This window comes from Populus trichocarpa, chromosome 11 (genome assembly GCF_000002775.5).
Source record: "Populus trichocarpa isolate Nisqually-1 chromosome 11, P.trichocarpa_v4.1, whole genome shotgun sequence".
Classification (NCBI taxonomy): Eukaryota; Viridiplantae; Streptophyta; class Magnoliopsida; order Malpighiales; family Salicaceae; genus Populus; species Populus trichocarpa.
In genome coordinates, this window is record NC_037295.2 from 14,119,380 (window position 1) to 14,145,084 (window position 25,705).

The following is a 25,705-nucleotide window of genomic DNA, read 5'->3' on the forward strand; positions in this document are numbered from 1 at the left end:
ATGAGTGATTCTATTTTGATTCAAGATAGTTATAAATCCTTAGGATACACCAAATGCCCATGGATAGATCCCTCATGGTTCTTCTTTAAGCTTTTATTTATATTAGGAGAATGATTTTACTTGAAAGGTCTTTCATGTTGGTTTTCCTTGTAAAAATAAGGAGACCCATATCATAGCAAATCAACCTCTTCCACATGTATGTTATTTTTTATGACTTGCTTCACCTTGAGCAAGTTTCTGTCTGGAAAGGCATAAAGTTTTCTCTAGAGGGCATGTTCCCTTACCCCTCTTATTAAAGTCTCTAAGGCTACTGACTCAGGCAATTCTTCCACCTTGAGCATCTTTTCATTGAACCTCTTCAGATATACTTGTGTAGACTCGCCCTCTTGTTGGGTAACACCAAATAGCATCATAGAGCTTTTCTTGGCTAGTATGTTGGTGTTGAAGCATGCCACTAGCTTGGCGCAGAGTCATTGAACCCTTCGATGAAGTTTAGCTCCAAATTATTGTACCAAACACACGCAGACCCTGGGAGGTTGTGAGGAGAATTTTGCACATTTAGTCATTGTACTGGATGACCAACTTTAAACTACAATGCACATTATGTACATGCTCCCTCGGGTCAGCCAGAGCATCATAATTGTCCAGCATCATAATTGTCCAGACTCATTTTTATGAAAATATAGTCTATTGGGAGTCAAATGTTCAATACTTGTTTGGACAAGAAAGAACCCCTCCACTGATGGGGGTTATAGTCATTCTTCTAGGTATGCTCATGTACAAACTATTTCTTAATTCTTTATTTGTTAGGCTCCTGGGAGCCTAAAGAGTTTGGTATGGAACAACAATTATGGTAACTGGTGTCCATCTCATGGTAGCTAAGGGAAGTATGTTCGAAGTACTGGCTTTGTACATGAGTATCACAATAGCACGAGTGACCTGTTGAGGGATTCTTAAGAATGTCATTTTGTTTAGTCTCTTCTGGGTAGTGTAATTGTTTACGAGCGCTTGGTGCGGTTGGTGGCTGTGGTGCTGGGGCGTTATGTGTTGCTGAGGGTGTCAAGACTTGTTGGGGTGACAAGGTTTGATTTTGCCCTTAGGTTGCCAACACAATCTAAATGAGGAGTTTCACTTGACTGATGAGTTATTGAAGGTTTGGCTGGGTAGAAGTGTTCTGGTAACAAATGGATTTGTTTTACTTCTTGACCCAGGTATGTCTTGGTTTTGTGCCATGGAATGACCTGGAAATGTCAAAAATAAGTTTTAGAAACTGATGCCTTTTTTATCAATTCCATTGATGGCGCCAATTAATTAGTCCCAAAATCCAAGATGCTTAGGAATAAGGCTAATGTGTTGGATAATCGATTGATCTCCTAGTTCAAGTAATCTGATCAATTCTCCCTAGCCAAGGTGTCTGATGGCTTGATATGGAAAGCCCATGTGATTGGTAGCTAGTGGAAGATGGTGCCTGGTGAGCTAAGGTGATTGGTAGCTAATGGAAGATGGTGTCTGGTGAGCTAAGATGATTGGTAGTTGATACTTACAAAAAGTCTCTTTTGATGGATGTGGGGACTTTTCGATACTTAAGTTAATAATTTTATAAAGAGAAAAGTGCAATGATTTTTTAAAGAGATAAGCTCTGAAAATATGGATGTTGAAAGTGTTAAGAATGAAGAGATCATGAACCTTTGGCTTGAAGGATTCATGATATATTTATAGCCCATGCTTTTTGTGAAGAGGAATGGCTAAAGTGTAATTTTATCCTTGTGATATTTTAAGTTGTATTCTATTTAAAATAATACATATTAGATTAATATAAAATATTAAAAGACCTGTATGGGGTCCTAAAAAAAATTATCAAATGAGTGTTGGGCTTGGACATGGCAGCCTAAACCCACGAGGGTGTTGGGGTGCACGCCTAGCACCAACTAGGTTTTACATGTCTAGTATGCTGAGCGTGCATCCAGATGGTGAGCTCGAGCTTCCATGCTTGAGCCTAGGTGTATGCTTAACTTGGGCTCGAGATATAATGCTCGAGCCTAAGCATATTATTTGAAGTTGGGCTTAGGTGCAGTAGTCTAAGCTAAGCTAGAGGTTTTTGGATTTTATTGAGGTGTTTTTAGTTTTTTTTTTTTTTTTTGGAGGGGAGTTTTTGGGCAGTTAAATTTGATTCCATTAGCAGGGTTGGCTTCAACTTTCTCTGGAATCTCTTTGAAGAGCTGAGAGTGATAGATGTCTAAATATCTGGCTGCTAATCGCTTGAAAGCAGAGAAGGTATTATATGGCATGTGAATGTGCATGTCCATACGACCAGGCACTAGCTTATATATTTTCAAAAACATCAACAAATTCTTGATTTATGTCAATGACAATCTCTCTCTCTCTCTCTCTCTCTTGCTTGCCTTTATTCGTCGAATGGATGATGCCAATTTAGTGCCCAAAAAAGTTTCAGCAGCCACAAATAATTCTTCGTTGTACTGCTCTTGTTCATATCCTTCTACGACAAGAGTGACTTGAGAAGAAAAACGACGATAAAGAATGCAGAGATTGACAATGCTTGGAATCAGCACTGCTGCTGCTACCATAGAAAGAACTGTTTTTGTCTTAGGAATGTTTTGGAGAGACAACATCCCCCAGGAATTTCTTAATGTAAGGTTTGTTATGTGATCAAGATTCTGAAGTTAAAACTTCATGAATCCTTCAGTGAGCTTTATAAAGCCAAGCTAAGAAAAGAAAGAAAATTCCCCATAAGACTAATTTACCAATCCTCTGTAGTGGTCATGGCTTGTCCAACAAATGTTTCTAGAAGAACATGCACTGAAATTCTGAAAGGATAATTCCAAGTCTCTGCCTTTCGAAGACTATTCTAGTTGAAGAGTATTTAGCCAGCAAACTTGGACTTTTATGCAGCAATACATTTGTTCAACCATTGATCCTATAATCCGTGTCCTTATTTCCACCATTTCTTCCATTGTCATCGTCCCGGAAAGCGTCCTTGAATATGTCAAGTTTCACAAGTCGGGAAAACCAAGGAGGTATGCTGTCAACTTCACTTCATGTTTATGAGCATTGCCGCATGAAGTAAGGTATTAAGGCACGCATCCTTCCAGGATAGCTCCAAGGGACCTATCAATTTCTGGAATCTTGTCTTAGGAACTAGCAAAGTCCTAATACAAAGAGGAAAAGTACTCATGGCAAATTTTTAATTCCAGTTACGAGGCTCTTTATAGAAGTCATTGCTTGCTAGCAGGAAGATTTGTTAAAAGAGAAGCAAAAGCAAACCTCTGTTAACCCCAATATACAGCTTTCTTGAAGAACTACATCATCATAATACATTAGTACCACATCTACCATCACAAGAACCTACAAAAATGTTATCCTCTCTAAAGAGCCAAGATACATCGAAAGTTTTCACCACGCTGGCTTCTATTGCCGCTTCTGCAATTCTTGTCCGAACCATTTACGAGGTCCGAAGACACTTCTTCACCTCCAACTACAAATCTTCTCCCTATTTCTCTCGTCGAAAGACTATCATTATAGAGGAACACAAAGAGGACGACTTGCTTAACAAAGAATTTCAGGCTGTTGATACATATTTGGTCAATGAAGTCAGCTCCTCTGTAAGCAGACTAAAAGTGAGAAAGGATGAGGATATGAAGAGATTGGTAACCAACTTGGAGATAAATGAAGAGATGATATTTTTAAGAACGTGGAAGCAAGATGGAGATTGATTTTAAAACATGAAATGTCGGATCAAGGTAGACATGCAAAATATATGAAATCTTATGAGCTAACTTTCAACAAGAAACATGAACAGATGGTGTTGAATTCATAGTTGCCATACATTATGAGCGAGGCAAGGCTATTAGAGAAGAAAGTAAGGTAATCAAGCTATATCCAGTGGACTTTGCATCTGGAGTCTCAGAATATACCTTCAATTTTGATCACCCAATTACCTTTGAGACCCTTGCAGTTGATTCGGAGCTTAAGAAAGCAGTATTGGATGATTTGAACACCTTCATGAACGCAGAGGAATATTACAGAAATTCTAGCAAAAAATGGAAACGTTGTTACTTGATATACGGTCCTCCTGGCACCGGCAAGTCAAGCTTGACCGCAGCAATGGCTAATCACTTAAAATATGACATCTATGACTTGGATGTATCAGAATTCGACAACAATCCAGATTATTTAGAGCGCTGGTTGATCCCTGGACTGCCCAGTCGAACTGTAGTCGTAGTTGAGGATATAGACTGCACTATCAAGCCACAAAACCAAGGTGAAAAAAAGGTGAGAATTAATATACTTCAATGCATAGCTATTTGAACACAGATGATTTCGACAACCAATCTGCACATTCATGTTTGAAAATAGCTTTTAGATCAATAAAAATCTGATGTACACTTTATCTTATTATTACACCATCAGGTAAAGGTCTCGGATATACTTAAACAACTTCGGTTGTGCGCTGGAGATGGACAGATTGTTGTTTTCACAACCAATCACATAGACATGCTCGACCCAGAATTGTTGACTCCTGATCTGATGAACATGCACATTCACATGCCATATTGCACCATTTCTGCTTTCAACCAAATAGCTTTCAACTATTTCAATATTTCCCATCACATACTCTTCGAGGAGATTGAAGGTCTTATAAAGAAGGTTGGAGTTACTCTTGCAGAAATTTCAGGAGAGCTTCTGAAGAGTAGCGATGCTGAAGTTTCCCTCCAAGGCCTAATCAAATTTCTTCACAACAAGATTGCTGAATATGACAAGTTCAAAGCTTAGAATCAGTTATGGGCATTGAAGCACAAAAGTAGAGGAGTTGTTGTTAATTAACTTGCTCTTCTCATACATGTAATCAACTACCATATGATGTTATATCAACCTTTAGGTTGGAAGATCACTCAAAACTTCCCTAAACTTTTTGTGCCATATTAGATTACATTGATTATCCAATTCGTGAGTATCTTCGATAGTCTATATAGATGCTAGCTGTTGACATCAAGTTGGGATAGTTGGCCATAAACAACCCAATGAGAGTCTATTAAGCACTAATTTTGAAGGCGGGTTCATTATCCATGGTTAATGCTTAAGCCCAGAATCCAAAGGGTAATGGATCTTCTTCTTTTTTTTCCTTTCTTTGACGTGCCTTGATATCTGTTTGATTTTCTCTCTGACATTCAATTTACGTTTTTATCTTGCATCCAGTTCAAGCTAATTAAGTGATTTGAATCACCAAAACAGTAAAGCTGTCTCTCCATGGTTTCGCAACATAGGGTGCCAAGATAACATTTTCAAATATTTAGGCAGAGAGACAAGCACTGCATTTTTTATCTTCCCAATATCCGGTGACAAAACACCAATATGGAGGCACACTAGACCGGATTTCAGACGATATCCTGTCACGTGTCATGGTTCAGGGACTTTCTACCATAGACCTCTCTCTCCCAGATTTCCTTTGATTTGCGGCCAAATGAACTCATAAACTTGGACCCTTGAAATTTGAACTCTTCTTTGCCAAAAAAAGAAAGAAAAAATTTTGAACTCTTCCAGATTTCAACTAAACTATGCTGGTTTACTCTTCAATGGCGTTGTTATGCAGCCTTGACTAACTGAATAGATTAGAATATCTTTCTCTGAAAGCGCCAAAGAACCACCTGGTTAAAAAGCATGTTGACTTCCAAAATTAAAGCTAGAAAAGTCGTCTCCACTCATGAATAGAATAGCCCTGAAATCAAGACTAGGAAATATTAAAACCTATAGAAACATCCATAGCAATGAAAGACCAATCTCAATGGAAAAGTCTTGGAAATATAATTTTCTTTGCCTAGAATTGTAAAAATCTCTGATGGAATTGATTGAGGATCAAAAGCGACTTTGCTAAATAAGCACCCTTTCTTTTGAGGCCGATATAAGCACATGCCTTGAGATTTGATAATTTGATAGCTGACAACCTTGAAAATGGTGTCCCTTCAAAACAGGCAAACTATCATTGCATTTGCCACTCTTGCTGCTTCCATAATGCTTGTTCGTAGAATTGCCAGTGCCTTCGTCCCTTCTGGTGTCCAAAGATACTTCTCCAACCTCCATAGCTTCTCTTCCCATTTCTCCACTCAACTACTCACTGTTGTTGTAGAAAAAGATCAAAGGCCAGAGTTTAACCAATTGTTTCAGGCAGCTGATTTCTACTGGGGCACTCTGGTTACCTCATCAATAATCAGGGGTAGAGAGGCTGAGGAAGAAACTGCCGTCGACAAAGATCTTGAGATTCTTGATGTTTTTCGAAATGTGAAAATAAGGTGGAAATTGGTTTTCACAGAGGTTGAGCAGTTTGATATTGAGAAAATAAACACAACCATGCAATCAGGTAGAAGAGCCTATGAGCTAACTTTCCACAAGGAACACAAAGATACTGTGCTGAATCTGTACTTGGCATACGTTTTGGAGCAAGAAAAGGCCATTAAAGAAGAAAGAAGGGTTCAACGGTTTCAAAAGTTCCGCAACAGACGGTGGGAATTGGACGACACATTTGAGCACACAACAAACTTCAAGACCCTTGTAATGGAACCACAGCTGAAGAAAATACTATTGGATGATTTGAACACCTTCATGAGTGCTCAGGAAAAGTACAGAAGAATTGGGAAAGCTTGGAATCGTCGGTACTTGTTATGTGGCCCTCCTGGCACAGGCAAGTCAGACTTGATTGCAGCCATGGCTAATCACTTAAATTATGACATCTACAAGCTGGATCGAACAGATTTTAATATTCACTACATCATGCATCACGAAGTCCCCAGTAAATCAATTTTGGTGTTCAAGGATATCGATTGCGATGTCGAGCTACTAGATCAAGAATATGAGAACGGACCAGAGAATTATGATGAACATAAGGTTAGAACTTCTACCAGACAAGTGTTCATTTAGAACTTGACTGATATGCACAAGTAAACATAATGCACTTAAGACAGTGAAATTTGATAGCTAGTTCAGTGGATGATTGACGAACCCCACTATGAAATCTAAAGAATCATAACCTCGCATTGCATGCTTTCCTTGGGCTTGATGTAGAAACTTTTGTGAGGCCTGCTGACTTCAATCTATGTAACATGTATTATCACTTCTTTTTATAGTTCTAAAACTGATATAGTGGATTTTTTGTTCTCTTATGATTTCTGCAGAGGATGATGTCTCTGTTCCTCGAAGCCACTGATGGACTATGGTTATCTTGCAGCAACGAACTTATTCTCGTTTATATGGCCAATAACAAAGCAATGCTTGATCCAGCTTTACTTGGTCGCACGGACATGCACATTAACATGTCATATTGTACCATCTCTACATTCAAGCAACTAGCCTTCCAGTATCTTGCAGTTCAACATCACAAATTCTTTGAAGAAATTGAAGGACTCATAGAGGATGTTGAAGTCGCCCCTGAAGAAGTCTTACGACAATTAATGAAGAGTAGTGACATGGAAGCTTCTTTCCAAGGCCTTGTTAAATTCCTTCATGACAAGAAATTTAATCTTGAAAAACCTGAAACCAGCATGAAAACTGATTCTATAGAATAGAAAAAGGAGAGGAAAAGATCATCGGCTAGCAGATTGGAAAGGGCGATAGAAGGTGGAGACATCTCAAGGTTAAGAGCATGAATGGAATGGATTACAAAGCACAGTCATGCTCATGAGTTTGTTCAGTTGATGGGATGGTTCGAATTTGTTTCTAGGAGTTAGGGAAGAATGCCACAATGTAATCTTGGCAAATTGGACAACTATTTGAGATTTCTGAAAGGAAATAATAGTTCCTTTTGTATTCACATACCACAATACTAAATAAAATTAATTTCTAACTAATTACGGGATAGAGATGGAAATTCTCCTGTCAATGCATAAATAAATAAAAAAAATAACAACCCTTTTACCTATTCTAGTGGGAAAAAAACAAGCAAAACTTGAAAAATTTTGTGAAAAAACCGTATAGTGCGGATCTATTTTCTGTTGTAAACCTTGGAATAGTCAAACCTGAATAACAACCACACAAAAACAAGTAGCTTCACCTCTCCTTTTCCCTATAAAAGGAATGTTAATCCATGCATAATTCATCGAAACCCTAAGAGTAATCATAGAACAAAATGGCAAAGTGTTTCACCGTTGCTGCCTTCGTTGCTACAGCTCTCTGCTTCTCCTCCGTTCTCATCTCCGCCTATGCTGCAGATTACTTAGATGTCGAAGGCAAGGTTTACTGTGACACTTGCCGGGTTGAGTTTCAGACCAAGATCAGCGACGCCATTCCAGGTAAACGATGTGGTTAATAGTTTGATTATCGTATATATATTAATTATGGCATCGAATGCTCAGCTTTTATGCACCAAATGTTACTATATCAAGAAGGCCATCAGTATACATATATATTGGTCTTGTTAACAAGCACTAACAAGTAATATTGTGCAATTTCGCTTTTAAATTCTGATTCAAAATTTTAGCTCTTCTTCTTAAATATTTATGTGTGTGTGCATGGTGCAGGTGCCAAGGTGAAGCTGGTATGCAACAACCGTGAGAATGGCACATTGACATATACCGTGGAGGGCACAACTGACAGCAGTGGCACATACCGCCTACCTGTGGTGGGAGATCACGAGGAAGATATCTGTGAGGTTAGGTTGGTGGAGAGCCCCAGAGCCGATTGCAATGAACCATTCAAGAGCGTTGATTCTGCTAGGATCCTCCTCACCAAGAACGTTGGAGTGGTGGATAATCTCCGATATGCCAATGCTCTTGGGTACATGAAGAAGGTGGCTCAACCAGAATGTGCAAAAGTACTCGAAGAAATGGGTTTCCTTCCTGTTGAGGCGTAAAATTGATTGATTAAATCTTCATCATTATATTTCTTTTTTTGCCTCACCTGAATAATAAAACTTGGCATGTGATGCCATTTTTTTTCTATTGTGTAGCTATCGAACAATTGTAACCCAGAGTTTCAATGGATCTATAGCAATTATTTGATACAATGGAAATTTTCTTTATTTTTTTTTACTATCTTATCTAGAATTCAAACACCTCTGGCTCAAAAAGGGTTCGTACATGATCATACACAAGAACGAAACAATTTGCGAGCTAAAGAAAAAACCAAATTGGATATGTTCATACACTGAAGAAATTTAGTGGACGTCCCTCAAGATCATTCTCATTGGTCATTCAAAATTGAAACCAGAACTAGTAACAATACCATGTACAATAATTGAGCGTGTCAAACTACGTAAGTTCATGAATTTTTGTCATGTTTTGAATTCGTTGAACTTTTTTTTTTTCCAGAATTCACTCCAATATTGCAGGCAAGATAAACTGGTAAAATATATGGGTTTGTTGAAAATGCATGCAGTCACAAGCTCATAACAATATTGTAGGCAACTGCCAGGAACACCTCACCCTCCTCACCATTGTTAAAAGTCTCAGACAGACAGGAACGCCTCACCCTCCTCACGTTAAGCCAGGGTTGGGTAGAGTTTGTTTAGATCTGTACGCTTTTTTGCTTATCTTGTGTACAGATAGCTAGATGGAAGTTTAGATTCGAATAATGAGGATTAGTTTTAATATGAGAAATTAAATTGGGACAGCAATATCTTCGATTTTAGCCAGATCTAGACACAAAATTGATACTTCATGAGTCATTTCGATACTAAAAATTCTTTAACAAAGATCGATACTAGAGTTTAATTAGTTATTGGTTATAAGAAACGAAGATAGCAGGAATTATGAAAATATGTTTTTGCTGAAGAGACAGAAATAAAAATATAGATATAAAAATAAATTTATATTTTTTTTTGATAATTTTAAAGTGAATTTTTTATATTTTTTATTATATAACTACATATCTCTAAATACAATATTTTTTTTATTCATAAAATATCCATGTAAAAAACTTTTAATTTCAAAATTATCCAACTAAAATATGTTAAAATAAAAATAATTACTATTATAGTTTTAAAATTCATATCAAGAATCGATCTGCGATAAGGCTAGGATCATGGGTTGACCTAGGTTAACCCCAATAATTTTTTAAATAAAATGACGTCATTTATACAAAAAAAAATCAACGTGTTTTTTACCCAAGTTTAACCTCATCGAGTCACGATTGATATGGGTTTCTCTTAAACCCAGACTAATCTAGGCCTTGGATCGGTCAGGTCCCGGATCGACCCACCGAGCCAATCTATGTTTTACAACTATAGTTATTATATCATTATTAATTTCAGCACTCAATATAAATTATAGTAAAAAAAATAGTATCTAGTTATTTCTTGAAATACGTAAGTTTAATACTAATACATATTAAAGAAAAAAAAAATTTATATATATTTTATTCTATCTTATCTATTATTAACCAAATATAATGTAAATACAATTATTTTATTTTGCATTTCACTATTAAATTCAATTCTATCCTTATTTTTTTTTGTCTTATATTTTTTATCTTTATTATATTTATCTCTTTTATGTCAAAATGTAACAAAAATTACATAAAAATCATGTACATGATACACATGTAATTAAATATTATAGCATCTTTTATGTGTCAAAAGGATGAAACACACGACTGTCTAATTTTTAATGCTAATAAATTTCAGAGTCTTATGTTGTGTTTAGTTTCATAGAATTATTTTGCTTTATCTCGATTTTCCTTAACTCATAATCTACTCTAAAGGAAAGAAAAGAAAATATATTTATGAAACAAGAATTTTTTCGATATAAAAAGAAAGATATTTTTTATATATATTTAAAATAAAAAAAAATGTTCATAATAATAAACTAGGTGAATCAAACAAAGCCTTTATCTTTCTTTCTTTTTTTTTTCTTTTTTTTTTATAATAGAGAACATATATATATATATATTTATTTATTTATTTATTTGTTAAATCTTACATAAGACATAACTTGATTGAGTACCTAGATGTTAATTATATTGAGTTAATTCATTGATATAGTTTTTTATATATATTTTTAAATAAAATATATAAAACATGTTTTTTTTAACCTCGTTGGATTATTACAATGTTAGTCAAATTGGTTGGATATTGATAAAATCAATGACTTGTTCCGATTCAATTATAAAATCAACTTTAACTTACCATTTAGGAATGCACCGTGTTTCTTAAAAATTTAATTTAAAAAAAAATTAATTTTTTTGTGTGTTTTGGATCATTTTGATGCGCTGATCTCAAAAATAATTTTTAAAAAATAATGTGTTACTTACTCCTTCAAACTCCAAGTCAACTGAGAAACTGGAATCAGAAACATAGTGTTTAGGAGTGCAGTTGAAATCATGTTTTTTAAAAATTTAAATTTTTTATTTAAAATTAATTTTTTTTTATGTTTTTAGATCGTTTTAACGTGCTAATATTAAAAACACTTTGAACCGCAACCGCTACCATACTCCCAAACACCCCATAATTATTCTATTTTAAATCATGAGATAAGAATTTATAAGCTTGTCTAGCAAGGTAGCATTTCATTATCCTCTCAAAATAGAAATAGAAAGAAAAAAATAATAATAATTAGAACAAAAACTTGTTTGGTAGTTTATGAAGTTTGAGAAAAACTTTATGTATATATTTGAATGGAAATTCTATTTTTTTCATGACTAAGAATGGACTGGATTGCACTAGTAGGTTGTTGATGCAATCCAAATAACATCAAGAGATCTATTAGAGGTTCTAGTTTGCCCCTAATAAGAATTAGGGTTAAGAGGTTCAAAAAAGCTTTCATTGGATTTTTTCATACACATGAGCTAAGATGGACTTCAAGGAAATATTAAATAATGAAGTACAAGCCTTGATTAATTTAATTTATGTTTAAGAAGGGCTTGTAAGTGAACATTTAGACATTACAAAAAGATTCAAATATGTCAGTTTTAACGTTTAGCTACTTTTTTTGTCATAACTGGAGCTACATAAATAATTTTAATGTGATTCTAGATACATTGGCAAGTAGACATACATAGCTTTCCGTTTATATATGGAAAACCCCTCTGATAAATTAAGACGAGAGAGAACAATGTATTTAAAATCGGGCTTCGATTCTGTCAATAGATTACGAAAATGACTTTAGTCATATTTAAATTAGTTAGGCTATTGTTTTATTTGTCTTTTAGTTATTATTAGGCTTTTTTTAGATATTAGGGCCTTTATTTAAATTTGAGTTCATTTAATTATTATTATGTTTTAGGTTCATTCATATTCATTAGGGATATCCTATTAGACTTGAGATTCTTTCTAGTATAAATACTTTTTTGTAGAGATTTTTTTAAAAAAATATTATTATTAATAAAGAAATTGGCATTCTTGCTATCTTTTATGTGGTTAAGTGATTTTCATACTAAGTTCTTAACTTAACTTACAAACTCTTTAAATGATTGATCAATTTCGTTGTGATTTAATACCACTCGTTCACATTTCTTTATAGGTGTATGATGAGAGTGATCATTACGTATAATTTTGGTTCTCTAAGGTAAGTTCTTGTTGGGTCAAGTTGCAAATCATTCAAATATGATTTTTAGTGTATCTTGGAATATGTCAGCATCAATTGGTATCAAAACTTATGCTATTATCAAGTTATATCCCTTTAATATTTAGTTTGTGTTGTTTATTGATTTTATTTTTTTTAGTTTCGACTGGGGTCTTATTTATTTATTTTATTTAAAAAAACAATTTATTCTTTTCTTATTATTTCAAAGTCTGTGTTAAACCCTGTATTAAAAAAATCATCTTACTTAGTTTCTTGATTTTTTCCAAACACATCAAAGAAAAATTGTTGTCTTGATCTTCATCTTTTATCTTTCTTGATTTCAGCCTAGAGTAAAAAAAAGATTAAAGGAAGATTGCAAGAATTGATTGAATTGACAAGTTAGGGTATAACCAAATACAAACCCTTAAATTTTAAGGTTGGCCAAGATTTTCTTAAATATTTTCTTGATTTTGTCGAATAGGTATATACCAAATCTTTGTATTGCTGAATTGAATTCTTGAAATTCTTGAAGTTGAATCTGTACTTCTTGAATTAGTTAGTTTTCTATGAATCTTTAACATAAACCTCATTGATTTTATTTTGTGTCTTCTTTTCTTCATTATATTTGCTCAAATTTTCATTGATATTCATAAATTTATCCTCAAGTTTTGTTTTGATTAGTTTTATATATTTCTTAATTCTTGATTCTTTATCATTATAAAATCATTACGTTATTTTGATTGATTATTTGATAAGTTACCTTTAAGAACTTAAGTAGGCGAAAAATGAGGGAAAGGAAATAGTAAGATTATTAGAGTGAAAAGCTCGATTAAATTGTGTAAAACACGAGTGGGTGATATTAAATCGAATGTAAACACGTGAGAGAGTATGTGAGAAAACAATTTTTACTACTAAGCTTTATTGCAGGTGTTCACAATGTCATCAAAAAGTGTGACACAATCGAAGACGAAGAATCTTGTAGAAAGACAAAATATATTAGAGGTAATGATGGAGGCTTTAATGGAAAAACTGGATAAATTGAGTACTAAGATGATTAGTAGACATGACATAATATTCCTAGTCATAAAGGAAATGAGGTTTTAAGGTCTACTAGATAAGGACTTTCTTTTCCAGATGAAAGTGTAGCTGAAAACTCCAATGATGATAATGATAAAGAGGAGGATGTAGTTAATCATGGAAGAAAATCTCGTACACATAAAAATCTCTTATATGAGACATGACCAAAGACAAAGTTTGGTGGTAGTTTTCATCCAAGAAAGGGATTTTGATTATCACAATGGTTTAGATCGTAATTTGAGTATCATAAAACTTAAATTTCCAGTATTTCAGGAAAAGAATGATCCAGATGCTTATTTGGATTGGGAAAAGAATATAGAATTTGTATTTGATTGCCATTGATATTTAGAGGAAAAGAGTTAAAAACTTGTTGTAGTTGAATTCACTGATTATGTTATTATTTGGTGGGATCAACTTATTATAGGTAAGAGGTGTAATGGAGAACTACTCATTGACATATGAGAGGAGATAAAAGTAATCATAAGGAAGAGATTTGTCCATAATCATTACTATAGAAAAGTATATAATAGATTGCAATCTTTATCTCAGGGTTCTAAAAGTATTGATGAGTATTTTAAGGAGATGAAAATAACTATGATTAGAGTTAATGTTTCTGAAAAAAGGAAAGCCACAATGGCTAGATTTTTAAATGGTTTAAATGATGATATTGCTAATGTGGTTGAATTGCAGCATTATTTAGAAATGGAAGATATGGTGCACATGGCTATAAAAGTAGGAAAATAGTTGAAAAGAAAGGGTAATGTAAGACCAAGTGGTTATTTAAGATCCTTTCGGGGTTGAAAGTTGAATTTCAAGAGAGAGGGTAATGCATAAATAAAGCCAATAATAGCACCTAAAGTTGTCAAACCCTCATATGTTAAAAAACAGGTTGCGGTGAGAGTGGACAAAGTAAAAATAATGTTTAGTAAAAGGATAAGCGAGAGATTAAGTGTTTTAGGTGTTAAGAACTTAGGCATTACGCATTAGAGTGTACAAATAAAAGGATTATGATTTTAAGAACTGATGGAGAAGTAGAATCAGTTAGTGATGAATCTAAATGTGAAAATATATCAAGACTTAAAGATGTTGATGATGTTGAATATGTTGTGAATGGTGAATTCGTTGTTATAATGAGATTTTTGAATACTCAAGTTAGTGAAAAAGATGTTGAGTAACAAAGAAAGAATATCTTTCATACTAGATGCTACATCAAAAATAAAGTATGTAGTATAATTATTGATAATGATAGTTGTACTAATATTGCTAGCATAACTTTAGTTAGAAAGTTGAACTTGACTAATATTAAGCATGTTACACTATATAAGCTTTAATGGTTAAATAAGTGTGGAGAAGTTAAGGAGATGTAGGGACGAGGTTTTGTGTGATGTTGTTCCTATGCATATTGCATACTTTATTGTTAGGGAGATCTTGTTAATTTGATAGGAAAGTCAAGTATCATGATTTTAAAAATAGGTATACATTGGAAACGGATGGGAAAATATACATGTTTGCACCATTATCACCTAGACAATTGTATGAAGATCAATTGAAGTTGAAGAAAGCAGAACAAGCCTTGTTATAAAATAATGGTGAGGATACGAGGCTGAGTGAAAATAAAATGAGTCATGAGTGTGAAATACCAAATGGTAAAGTTTTGGCCATTAAAGACAAATTTAAAAGCTTTGATCAGGAAAAAAAATAAGAAGGATGGCCGAGTATGGAGAGAAAATAGTAGAAAAAAGAAAGAAATGGTGAGAACCTACATAAAGAACCAACCCCTTTCATTTTTCATCTTAACCATAAACAACACCCCTTCTTACAACTTCCACGATTGTTTTTCCTCCTCTGGTGCAGCAACCCAAATAGCCCCATTGTGGACCACTAGCAGCTCCCTCATCGACCACCACATTATGAAGGTAGCACCACCCGCTAGCAACACCCCATCCAGACAGGTAATCCTTTGATTTCCTACCTTTTAATTGATGTTATTGAGTAATACATAGAATATGAAATAATTCATGTTCTAGAAATGACATAACAAGGTCACTAGATTGGGCTAGTGACCAAGTTGTATCGGTTGGACTTAAATCCAACTTGTATGGTTGGGTTGGGTCGAACTCGCATAATAAAAAAGAAAGAAAAGAAAGTATGTTGGGCTGTCTTTTGACCCAAAGAATCAAGATGGGTTGGACTTGAGTCAAACCCATACACGTGGGCTTTAAATCTTTGAGCCTTTTTGTTTTTGCGTTTCAAAAACGCTTTTGAAAGAAATTAAATTTTTTTTCTTTGCTTCAAATTATTATTTTTTTGGTGTTTTTAAATCTTTTTAATGTACTGATATTAAAAATAAATTTTAAAAAATAAAAATAATATTATTTCGATGTATTTTCAAATAAAAAAACACTTTAAAAAACAACCATTACCACAATATCAATCAGACTATCAGATGGCAAGAGAGAAAAATCACTTCTTCGGAATGGGTTTTTGAGAGTGATTTTTAAGGTAGAAGATGAATCAATAGATATACTAACGGTTATTAAACTAATATTATGGCTATTGAATGACTCTAAATAATTGAAGGCTTGGGACTATATAGGCTAAAATATTGTTTGCTGTCAGATGGTGAGCAATGACTCGTAAAGCACTGATAGTTCTAACATTCTCAAGAACTACCACAATCTGTATCGTTACAGAGCTCAGCGATGTAGGTAAAGTATGATGAGGTTAATAAAAATTGAAGAAAATTAACTAACTAAAATAGAGTTTAAATTTTTCTTCACTGAGGGGGGAAAAAAAAAACTAACCAAGGTAGATTACAATTTATTAGAAATTTATGAGATAAATAGTACATTTAAAAAATTGATAAATAAATATGGTGTAATTCGTGTTTTTAAAATTTTGAAAATTATTTTTATATTTTTATAGTGTTTTGATATACTGATGTCAAAAATAATTTTTAAAAAATAAAAAAAATTATTTTAATATATTTTTAAATAAAAAATATTTTAAACCATCATCAGTTTCAACGACTCCAAATATAAAAACTTTAAAAAAAATACAGTTTCAAAAGAAAAATGTGGAAAGGCTTGTTATAAAAAGCCCCCTCTCCCAAGAAGCAAGCCATCTACCAAACAACGCCTTAAAATAGTTTCAACGTATCGTGTTCCGTGAGAGAATAAGCAAAAAAAGGAAAGGAAAGCTCTTCTCTCTCGCTCTAAAAAACCCTTAAGAAAAGTAGCGTGGTTTGCAATCGACCTCGAGAACAAAATGGCCAGCAGTAATCTCCCTCGTAGAATCATCAAGGTTCGTCCTCGATCTCACTTCTCAATCTTCCCGATCCATGGCTTTCTCTCTGTTCCACAACGGAATCTGATTTCCCTAATTTCCAATTACTTAATTATTACTCTATTTTTCAGAGATTTTCCTTTTCTTTTCGTTATTTTGACTTCTGATAGCTTTGGTGATTTTATTTATAATTGTGATCTAACAGGAAACTCAACGTCTCCTCAGTGAACCAGGTGGGAAGTTGACTCTTTTTCTTTTTAATATTATTGCTATGTAATGGTGTTTTTATGTTAATTTTGTTTTCTTCAAATAGTAATTTTTGGAAAAAGAAATGTGAAAATTATTTATGGGATTTAGTTTGTTAATTTTGTGATTTATTGATACCGCCTGCAGCTCCAGGAATTAGTGCTTCCCCATCGGAGGATAATATGCGATATTTTAATGTCATGATTCTTGGCCCAACACAATCTCCGTATGAAGGTATTTTAGCTTAATTTTTTTTTTTCAGTTAATTGTACTCTATAAATAAATTAGCATTCGAAACTTCGATTTTATCTTGAGCATCATGCTTTAAATTCCTTTTCCCTTTAGTGTGTTAGCTTCTTATTTCATTTGGGAGAGTAAATTGGTAGTGTTGGTTGAGATTGATAGCAGTATCACTAGAGCACCTGAACTGTCTTTCTTTGGGGATTTTGTGCTTTAAGTCTCCTCCCGCTTTAATTTGTTAATCCAATAGCTTTTTATGCAGAACTGAATGATGCTGGTCATCTTAATGCTAGAGTGGTTGTAGGGTCCAACCCCAACACGTAGTGTTATGAATGCTTGAACTCTTTGCTCTTTAAGGGATTGTCAATAATTTCTGTGCGCTAAATGGGAATTTTGTAATCATATCGTTCCTTTATTATTGCGTTTTCTTTTGTAATTACTATTTGCAGCATAAATAAACTAAACAAGATCTGGCAATTTCAATGCCATGGATAAAAATAATTGATTAAGAGAGCGCACCAGAAACTGGAAAAATAGCTTATCACGCCTTTTTCTGTATTTCCCTTTGTGCATACAGTAATGCTTGTGCTTGGTGATAATGAAAGCTTATAGTTGATTTGAGGCAAATTTTGTATTACATATTGCAAGTTGATGTAAATGTGGCAGATGTTCTGTGAAAAAATTAAATAAGTTTTTAGGTTCACGTCATTGATTACTATTTAGTTCAACCTATTGCTAGCAAAATTTGAGGTTGGGCCATTTGCTTATTTGCTAGCAAAATTAAATAATCATATATCTTGCTGTAGTATACAGCAGCTACAGTTATTTACGAGTATCCTGTTTGGGAGTATGGTTGCAGTTGCTTTTCAAAGTGCTTTTCGTGCCGAAATGCATCAAAATGATGTTTTTTCATTTTAAAAAAATTATTTTTGAGATTAGCGCATCAAAACAATCCAAAACACAAAAAAAAAATTTAATTTTTAGCAAAAAAAAAAATTTTGAATTTTTGGGGAACGCGGTGCATTTTTTCTATTCTGTGTGAACTGTGCGGCATGTTGTTGGATAACAATGTAAACAAGGTCAAGGGAACTGGAAATCTTCAATTACATCATGTGGCGTGTGGAAATCCACAGTATGGGGGATAGACTTTAATGCGCTGTGATATGGCTAGTGTGAAATAATGTTTGAACAGTCATCTTGTTTTTTAGGAGTATTACATTAACCATTACTTCATGAGCATTGGTGTGCTACCGAGGCCATATATGTGAAGATTCTTGTAAGAGTGGAGACAGGTGTTGGCTGTTAACAACTGCTTATTGGGACATGAATAGGCAATTGTGCTGATTTGGTTCAACAACTTAGTTTTTATGCAATGGATAATTTTAGCTGTGTCTCATTACTTGGTGTGCTTGGATGCCAGCTACTGTTTGGGGTATTACTTTCATTCAGCATTTTAAGCATCAGTATCTAAAGCATTGTCTGAGTTATTAAAACAGAAAAGTTCTTGTCATGTTCAAAGAAAGCGCGGTTGCATTTCCTTTCAAGGCAATCAATTACTTTTCTCCAGTGCTTAGAACTTCCAGGAATAGTTAAGCTACCATTTATGATACTGCAGAATGGTAGGTTGGATTAGAGGTGCCCCATGTATGTTTTTGAGAATTTTACTTTAACGTGAAGTAACTGTTTGTTCAGCTTCTTATAGGGTTGAGTTTGAGATAAATTATTGTGAAGGGGATGACTGCAGTTGGACATTTGTTTAATTTTGCTATTTGCTTAGGACACTAAACTGTTAATAGCGTTCTGGAAAGAAAATTTTATTTTCCTTGATATTATGTTAATCTCTTTTCTTTCCAGCTTTTTGTGTTTGTCTGTTTTGATGGGTGCCTTGGTTTTGTTCTTTATTTAGGAGGGGTTTTCAAGCTGGAATTATTTCTGCCTGAAGAATATCCAATGGCTGCGCCTAAGGTACCACAAGTTGGTGTTTTCCATTGTGGTGCTTTTTCAAAATCTCACTTTTATGTTACATTGGATGATGAATTACAAATAATTGAGAATTTTTTGCTAAGGTTTAAAATGCCTGGTTCTTGGTCTTGTGGATTTTTTTTTGAATCACAATTGTTTTTCGTAATATTGAATTTGCTTATATTAGTATATGGTTTAATGCATTTCTTAGTATTTGGTTCTTAATCAATCACGATACCTCATCCTCTTTTATTTATTTTCTTTTAACTGGTTCTCTAAGTTTATGGTAAGGGTTATAGCTTGTACACTCAATGATCCCAAGTGCATGTCAACAAGGTAGATTCTTTTTTTTTTTTTCTTTTTTTGATTAACGTGGGTGTCCGGGTTAGCTTGCGCGCACCTAGACTAATCTCACAGGCCCTGAAGTTAACAACCATGTAAGTCTCCAGACGGGCCCTGAAGTTAACAAAGGAGATTCTTAAAATTACAGATCAGGGTGGTTAGACTTGGAAGACAACATTCTGGGTTGAATAAGCATAGTGTTGGGGGAACTTATTGAGTGGCCCATGCCATTTCTTTATCCATTAAGGTTGATGATAACATGTGGATTTGTAATAAATATGTTATAAGAGATTTGCTTGAGCTTGTTACTACGAGTGTTTTGGCCCTGGAAACAACCATGGTCACCCAATTGATTAATTGAGAGAATTCAGACCTGAGTGACGTCCTATGTGGACAATAAATTTTTGAAACAAGCCAAGTATCTTTTTACTTGTAGCTGTAAATGTTTATCTAGCATCTTAACCTAGTTGATGTAATTGAATTGGTTAGTGGTGCAGTTTTGAATTCACCTTGAATCATACAAATCATGCAATCTTAGCCTTCTAATATTGCCTGCATATCCTAACATGGTCTAATTTACAAAATTGGTCATGTGGTGCTGCTTTTGGTTCATGCAAGCTGGGATGCTCTATGTATGCGATCTTTCCCTGATTCACATTCTTGAGATTGTATTTTATGCCAGGAGTTCTCCTCTGTTACTTGTTTATAATAGTTTGCTCCAGCATTGTCTTTGCTATTTTTCTCATAATTACTCTGTTACAGGTTCGATTTCTGACCAAAATATACCATCCTAACATCGATAAGGTAGGCTCTCTTACCCTTTTCTTCCCTCTTTTTTAGGCATAACATTTGATGTTTCTTTCCTCCAACTCTGTAAGCTTTTTATGTAGCTTGGAAGGATATGCCTTGACATTCTGAAAGACAAATGGAGTCCTGCTCTTCAGATACGAACTGTGCTTTTGAGGTACTATGAGCTGCAGTTTTATATTATCAAACTTGTTATTGAGATCAATCCCATGTTGAAGCTTGTGGGGGCAAGCATATATGTTTCAATTGATTGAGGAACTGATCCCTAGCATTTAGGGACTGATGAACTAAACATGAAAGGATTTTAACCTACTACTATTTCTTTTTCCCCCCCTGCCATTTTCCACTGAAGATTTAACTGTTACTGGGAGGAGAAAATTTAGAAGAGATATTTTATATGTTAGACATGAGAGTATTTAATTTTCTAACGTTGGGTTTGATAGCATCCAAGCACTTCTTAGTGCTCCAAACCCTGATGATCCACTTTCTGAGAACATCGCAAAGCATTGGAAAACGAATGAAGCAGAAGCTGTTGAGACAGGTAATATATATATATATATATATATATATATATATCAATTATTAAGTTTACACCAGTTTCCATGGAATTTACTTTCCTCACAAGCTTTACAATAAACAACACTGACAGCTGTGTTGGGTTAGTCCTGATATTTTTGAACTCTGCAGCTAAGGAGTGGACCCGTTTATATGCAAGTGGTGCATGATTGCATGGTGGAAACTTGCCTTCAAATGACAGGGGATGTATGCTTTTGACTTGATTTGAAAGGAAATTTGGAAGAAACGATGTTTGAACAAGCTGTAGTCTAATATTTTTCAAAGCTTCCAGATACTTTTTGTTAAATTGTTTTGCTGTCGGAAGCATCGTCTTTGTGATTGTATGATCAGATAAGATACGTTATTCATCTCAGTGTCACTCTGCAGCTATCTCAATCCCTTAGCAATTGGAAATTTCATGAATTTTACCTCGAGAATCTGAACCCTGGTAGTCACGATAAATAAAAAAACCAATGTGCATGAGCATAGAGTGTCTTGGATATCATTAATAGTCTGTGCATTCATCTTTCATTTCTTATCAACGTCTTCATGCTTTTATCTTTGATTATTTAAGTTCCAATTAGGTTTATTTTATCTATCTATCATGATCCCATTTTTATCTTCCAAGTAAAACCAAATGCATCTGAAATCGCAGTGCAATGTGTTCATTTGGGTTTTTGGTTGTGTTTTAGCCTTATATACTAGCTTGACGTTGATATTCTTCTACTTTTTATATGAATGGTTAGGGTTGTATATTAAGACCAGCCATGTTTTAGTTTCTTCATATATGGCAGCAAACATTGTCAGTAATTTCAAAACGGGAGAACGAGTCCCTGGTTTCTATAGCTTTCGTGAGCTTGAGTTGAGGCGCTTCGCAGGATGGCTTCCCTGCTCTCACCTAGCGCAGTCGGGCATGATAGCTTCCTCATTTTTAAGTAGCGCACCGATTTCTGAGTAAAAAACATCCCCTTCTACGTTGATCTTTATATTGCCATCAGGTGGAGGCCATTTGTCATCGCCCACTGGAACAACAGAGGATGTTAGTCTCGTTCTACCACCAACCTCAATAAACTCCTTCCAATATCAAATTGTTTACAGACCTTACCTTGTATCGTTCTGCTCTTCTGAACGCCGTGATTTCCAATGATTTAAGAAAATCAAGTCGCTCTCTTCCCACTCCTTGCATGTAAGAGGTTGCAAATCCCTAAACCCTAGATTTGGAAAGCCAGGAGATGGAAATGAGAGGAATATGCAAGGGTGGCGAAAGAGTCTAGAAATTCATTGCTTTTATTTCCAAATTCAAAGACTGGGATTTCCTAGTTGACAAGATGAAGACGCGCGGCTTTGGGTGGGAAGTCGGTGGCCAGAAACGCCAACATTTGGCTTGGTCAATTTGTAACGGTCTAGAAAATATTTGGCTAGCTAAACTGGATTGTGGTTTGAATTTCAAATCAGTTATGATCAGTGCTATTTAAACCGAACCAGGCAGATAAATTAGATATGGAAGGTTTAAGATATTAGTTTAGTTCTTGGGAGGCCTGACCACCTGGTCACCAAGTTACTTTTCTTTTTCAGTTATATCCTTTCATCCTTATAATTAAAGTATTTTTTCATTCAATTAAGTCCTCAATTCAGTCCAAATTTTCTTGAATTACAACTATTCCACAGAAAAACTACAACCCAAAATTACAATAATCAAATTTACACAAATTCAACTAAAAGATTGTTACAAGTTTGGTACCAAAACTGCGATTCATGGCTAATGAAACTCGAATGTTGCAGCTCTTGTAAACTGTGGCAAATATGAAACATCAACAAAAGGAGTGACAGTATCAACAAGAAGCACAGCAGAAGGTGTTGGAGGAGTTGATACAATTGTTGCCCTAGATTTCATCTAAGATGGACCATATAGCCATAAGTACGAGGGAATAGACCAATTGAGTCCACTCTTAATATCCCTATTACATTGGTCAATGGACACGATCAGTAGGAGTTTGAGCCTCATACAGAACAATAGTTGTAGCTCAGACCAATAAAACTAGGTTTTTCCCAATTAAATGAGGAAGACCTATGGAGTGAATCCATAAGGCCAATTGTTGTTTCAACTACCATAAATACAAACCACCAGAACTGTTTGTTTATGGCTAGTTTTCACATAGAAGGCACGGCCTTCGCTTGGTTTCAAGAGATGGAGAAGTCGAGGATAATTACTAGTAGGGAAACATTTGTCAAGGCTTTCCATACTAGGTTTGGGACCTTATCTTATGATAACCCCGTGGAGGTCTTAATTAATTTGAAGCAGACTTCAACAATAGAATATTATAAAATGCATATTGAAGTTATATCAAACAAAGTTCAAGGATTGTTAGATGAACATAGATTAGGTTGTTTTTTTGTGAGGCCTCGTGGAGGAAATTCAATTAAGGATTTGAATGTTAAACCCTTAAAATATATGGTAGCCTATGGTTTAGCTAGGATGCAAAAGGAGCACCTCTTGGTATTGCGTCAAAGTTGAAGGCCTAATACAAGTAAAGGTCTAAGTCGAGTAGTCTAATTGGATCAAGTTAAAATTGACTTTAAAAAAAGTCAACCAGTCCAAATATTATCCCAAGCCTAGTTGAGAGAAAAGAAGGATAAAAAACTTTGATTTAAATGTAATGGCAAATGAAGTTTAAATAACAAGTGTAGTGGTTTAAAATAATTTATGATTGAAGAGACAAAAAGATCATGAGGAATAAGATTCTGCAATTATAAAGGATCTAATTAGTTTGAAAAATTTAAATGCTAATGAGGTAGAAATTTTCATCTACACTATGTTAGGGTGTCTAAATCCTAGAACTATAAGGGTTAAGGCAACCATTAACAACCAAATAATCATAGTTCTAGTTGATACTAGAAGTACATATAACTTTATTGGGGTTGAAATTTCTATTATCACTAATTTTTTTAGTAAAGGTTGTTATTCAAGGCTAAACTTTAAGGTGTAAAGAATCTAGTTCCAGTCATGGGCTCTACTAGTTTGGCTTGGTAGGTGTGACCTGATTCTTGAAATTCAATGGCTCAAAGAATTGGATCCTATTATATGGGACTTTGCTTAATTAACTATAGATATCCAATTTAATGGGTTTCAAATTCAACTTAAAGGCTTAGGAGTCAAAGAGTCTATAGTGATAATGAGTCTAGCTTTCTATAAGAGTTGAAAAGAAAAGCTAGTGGTATATTATTACAAATATAGAGAATGGAAGCTGAGACTAGAATCTTACGAAGATCCTTGGGCAAATTCAAGATTTATTAAAGGAGTATGAGAAGGTTTTTAAGGAACCTACAAGTTTACCCTAGAAAGAAACCATGATCACACAATAAACTTACAAGAACAAACACCTCTCATTAGTGTTTAACCCTATAAGTACCCTTATTATCAAAAATTTAAGATATAAAAGATAGTTAACGAACTGCTGGAGTTGGGCACCATCAGGCCTAGCCAGAATCAATTTTCCTTACTAGTTCTTCTGGTAAGGAAGTCAAATGGTTCCTGGAAAATATATGTTGATTATAGAGATCTTAACAAATAGATTATTAAAGATGGATTCCTTATACCTGTAGTGGAGGAGCTGCTGGATGAGATTTGTGGTTCACGCTATTTTTCTAAGCTGGATTTAAGGTTTGGTTACCACTAGATTATGATGAAGTCAGAAGACATCCCTAAGACTATTTTTCAGAACATATAAAAGGTATTATAAGTTTCTAGTGATGCCTTTTGAGCTGAATAATACACCCTCAACATTTCAGGGTTTAATGAATGAGGTACTTAAACTCTGTCTAAGAAAGTTTATATTAGTTTTTCTTTAAGATATCTTAATCTATAGTTCTAATTTTGAAAAGCATTTAAAACATCTAAAGATAGTTTTATAAACCTTAGCCAAACAAAGCTCTATGCTAAGAAATCTAAATACAAGTTTTCCTGGAAGGAAATTGTATATTTAAGGCATATAATTTTTGGAGATAAGGTTAAAGTTAATCCTAGTAAGGTAGAAGCAATGGGTAGATGGACCAGGCCTGGTAATCTTAAATCTTTAAGAGGATTTTTAAGACTAACGGGATATTACAGAAGATTTATTAAGGGGTATAGAACTATAATTGACCCCTTAACTAGATTAGTTAAGAAAGGAGGGTTCGTTTAATATAAGTTAGCAAAAGATATCTTTGAGAGATTAAAGAAAGCAGTTACTATTCTACCAGTATTAGATCTACCTAATTTTTCTAAGCCTTTTTTATTATGGAATATGATGCATCTAGGGTTGGAATAGAAACATTTTTTATATAGGATGGTAGACCTATCTCTTACCTTAGTAAAGTTCTCAAGTTTAGGGAGGTTAACTTATCTACTTATGATAAGGAATTGCTTACTATCTAGGCTATATATTTTTAAGGCTAATTACATGGACTTGACCTTCCTACCGTAGGCGTGCCTAGCTCATCCTTTCAAACCTAGGCATATAAGTCTAGCCTTTTAAGCCCAGGAGCACCTGGCTCATCCTTCCTACCCTAAGCACGCCTAATTTTTTTTAAGTTGTTTTATTTTTTTATATTCTAAAATAGAATTCTCTTTGAATAAAATAATCATAATGATATTTTAAAAATTATATAATGATATTATACTTTTCGAATAAAGTAACAACGTTTTTATA

The 25,705-nt window shown here is 34.2% G+C and overlaps 4 protein-coding genes across 4 annotated transcripts; all 4 read left to right on the forward strand.

Moving 5' to 3' along the window:
• The first annotated feature begins 3,026 nt into the window (after window positions 1–3,026).
• LOC7472354 (AAA-ATPase At3g50940) lies at window positions 3,027–5,150 on the forward strand. The gene is made up of 2 exons (XM_052445311.1): window positions 3,027–4,290; window positions 4,429–5,150. Exons 1-2 carry the CDS (start codon window positions 4,021–4,023, stop codon window positions 4,789–4,791), a joined length of 633 nt encoding a protein of 210 aa, XP_052301271.1. The 5' UTR covers window positions 3,027–4,020; the 3' UTR covers window positions 4,792–5,150.
• Window positions 5,151–5,809: 659 nt separating this feature from the next.
• Window positions 5,810–7,854, forward strand: LOC7455953 (AAA-ATPase At3g50940). The gene is made up of 2 exons (XM_002316829.3): window positions 5,810–6,897; window positions 7,185–7,854. Exons 1-2 carry the CDS (start codon window positions 5,968–5,970, stop codon window positions 7,572–7,574), a joined length of 1,320 nt encoding a protein of 439 aa, XP_002316865.1. The 5' UTR covers window positions 5,810–5,967; the 3' UTR covers window positions 7,575–7,854.
• A 184-nt stretch (window positions 7,855–8,038) lies between these two features.
• Window positions 8,039–9,010, forward strand: LOC7455954 (olee1-like protein). The gene is made up of 2 exons (XM_002316830.2): window positions 8,039–8,297; window positions 8,526–9,010. The coding sequence occupies exons 1-2, from the start codon at window positions 8,135–8,137 to the stop codon at window positions 8,855–8,857; spliced, it is 495 nt and encodes a 164-aa protein (XP_002316866.1). The 5' UTR covers window positions 8,039–8,134; the 3' UTR covers window positions 8,858–9,010.
• Window positions 9,011–16,691: 7,681 nt separating this feature from the next.
• LOC7455955 (ubiquitin-conjugating enzyme E2 35) lies at window positions 16,692–21,454 on the forward strand. Its single transcript, XM_002316831.4, has 8 exons — window positions 16,692–16,883; window positions 17,071–17,098; window positions 17,259–17,345; window positions 19,258–19,316; window positions 20,418–20,459; window positions 20,546–20,619; window positions 20,906–21,003; window positions 21,150–21,454. Exons 1-8 carry the CDS (start codon window positions 16,848–16,850, stop codon window positions 21,185–21,187), a joined length of 462 nt encoding a protein of 153 aa, XP_002316867.1. The 5' UTR covers window positions 16,692–16,847; the 3' UTR covers window positions 21,188–21,454.
• The last annotated feature ends 4,251 nt before the right edge of the window (window positions 21,455–25,705 follow it).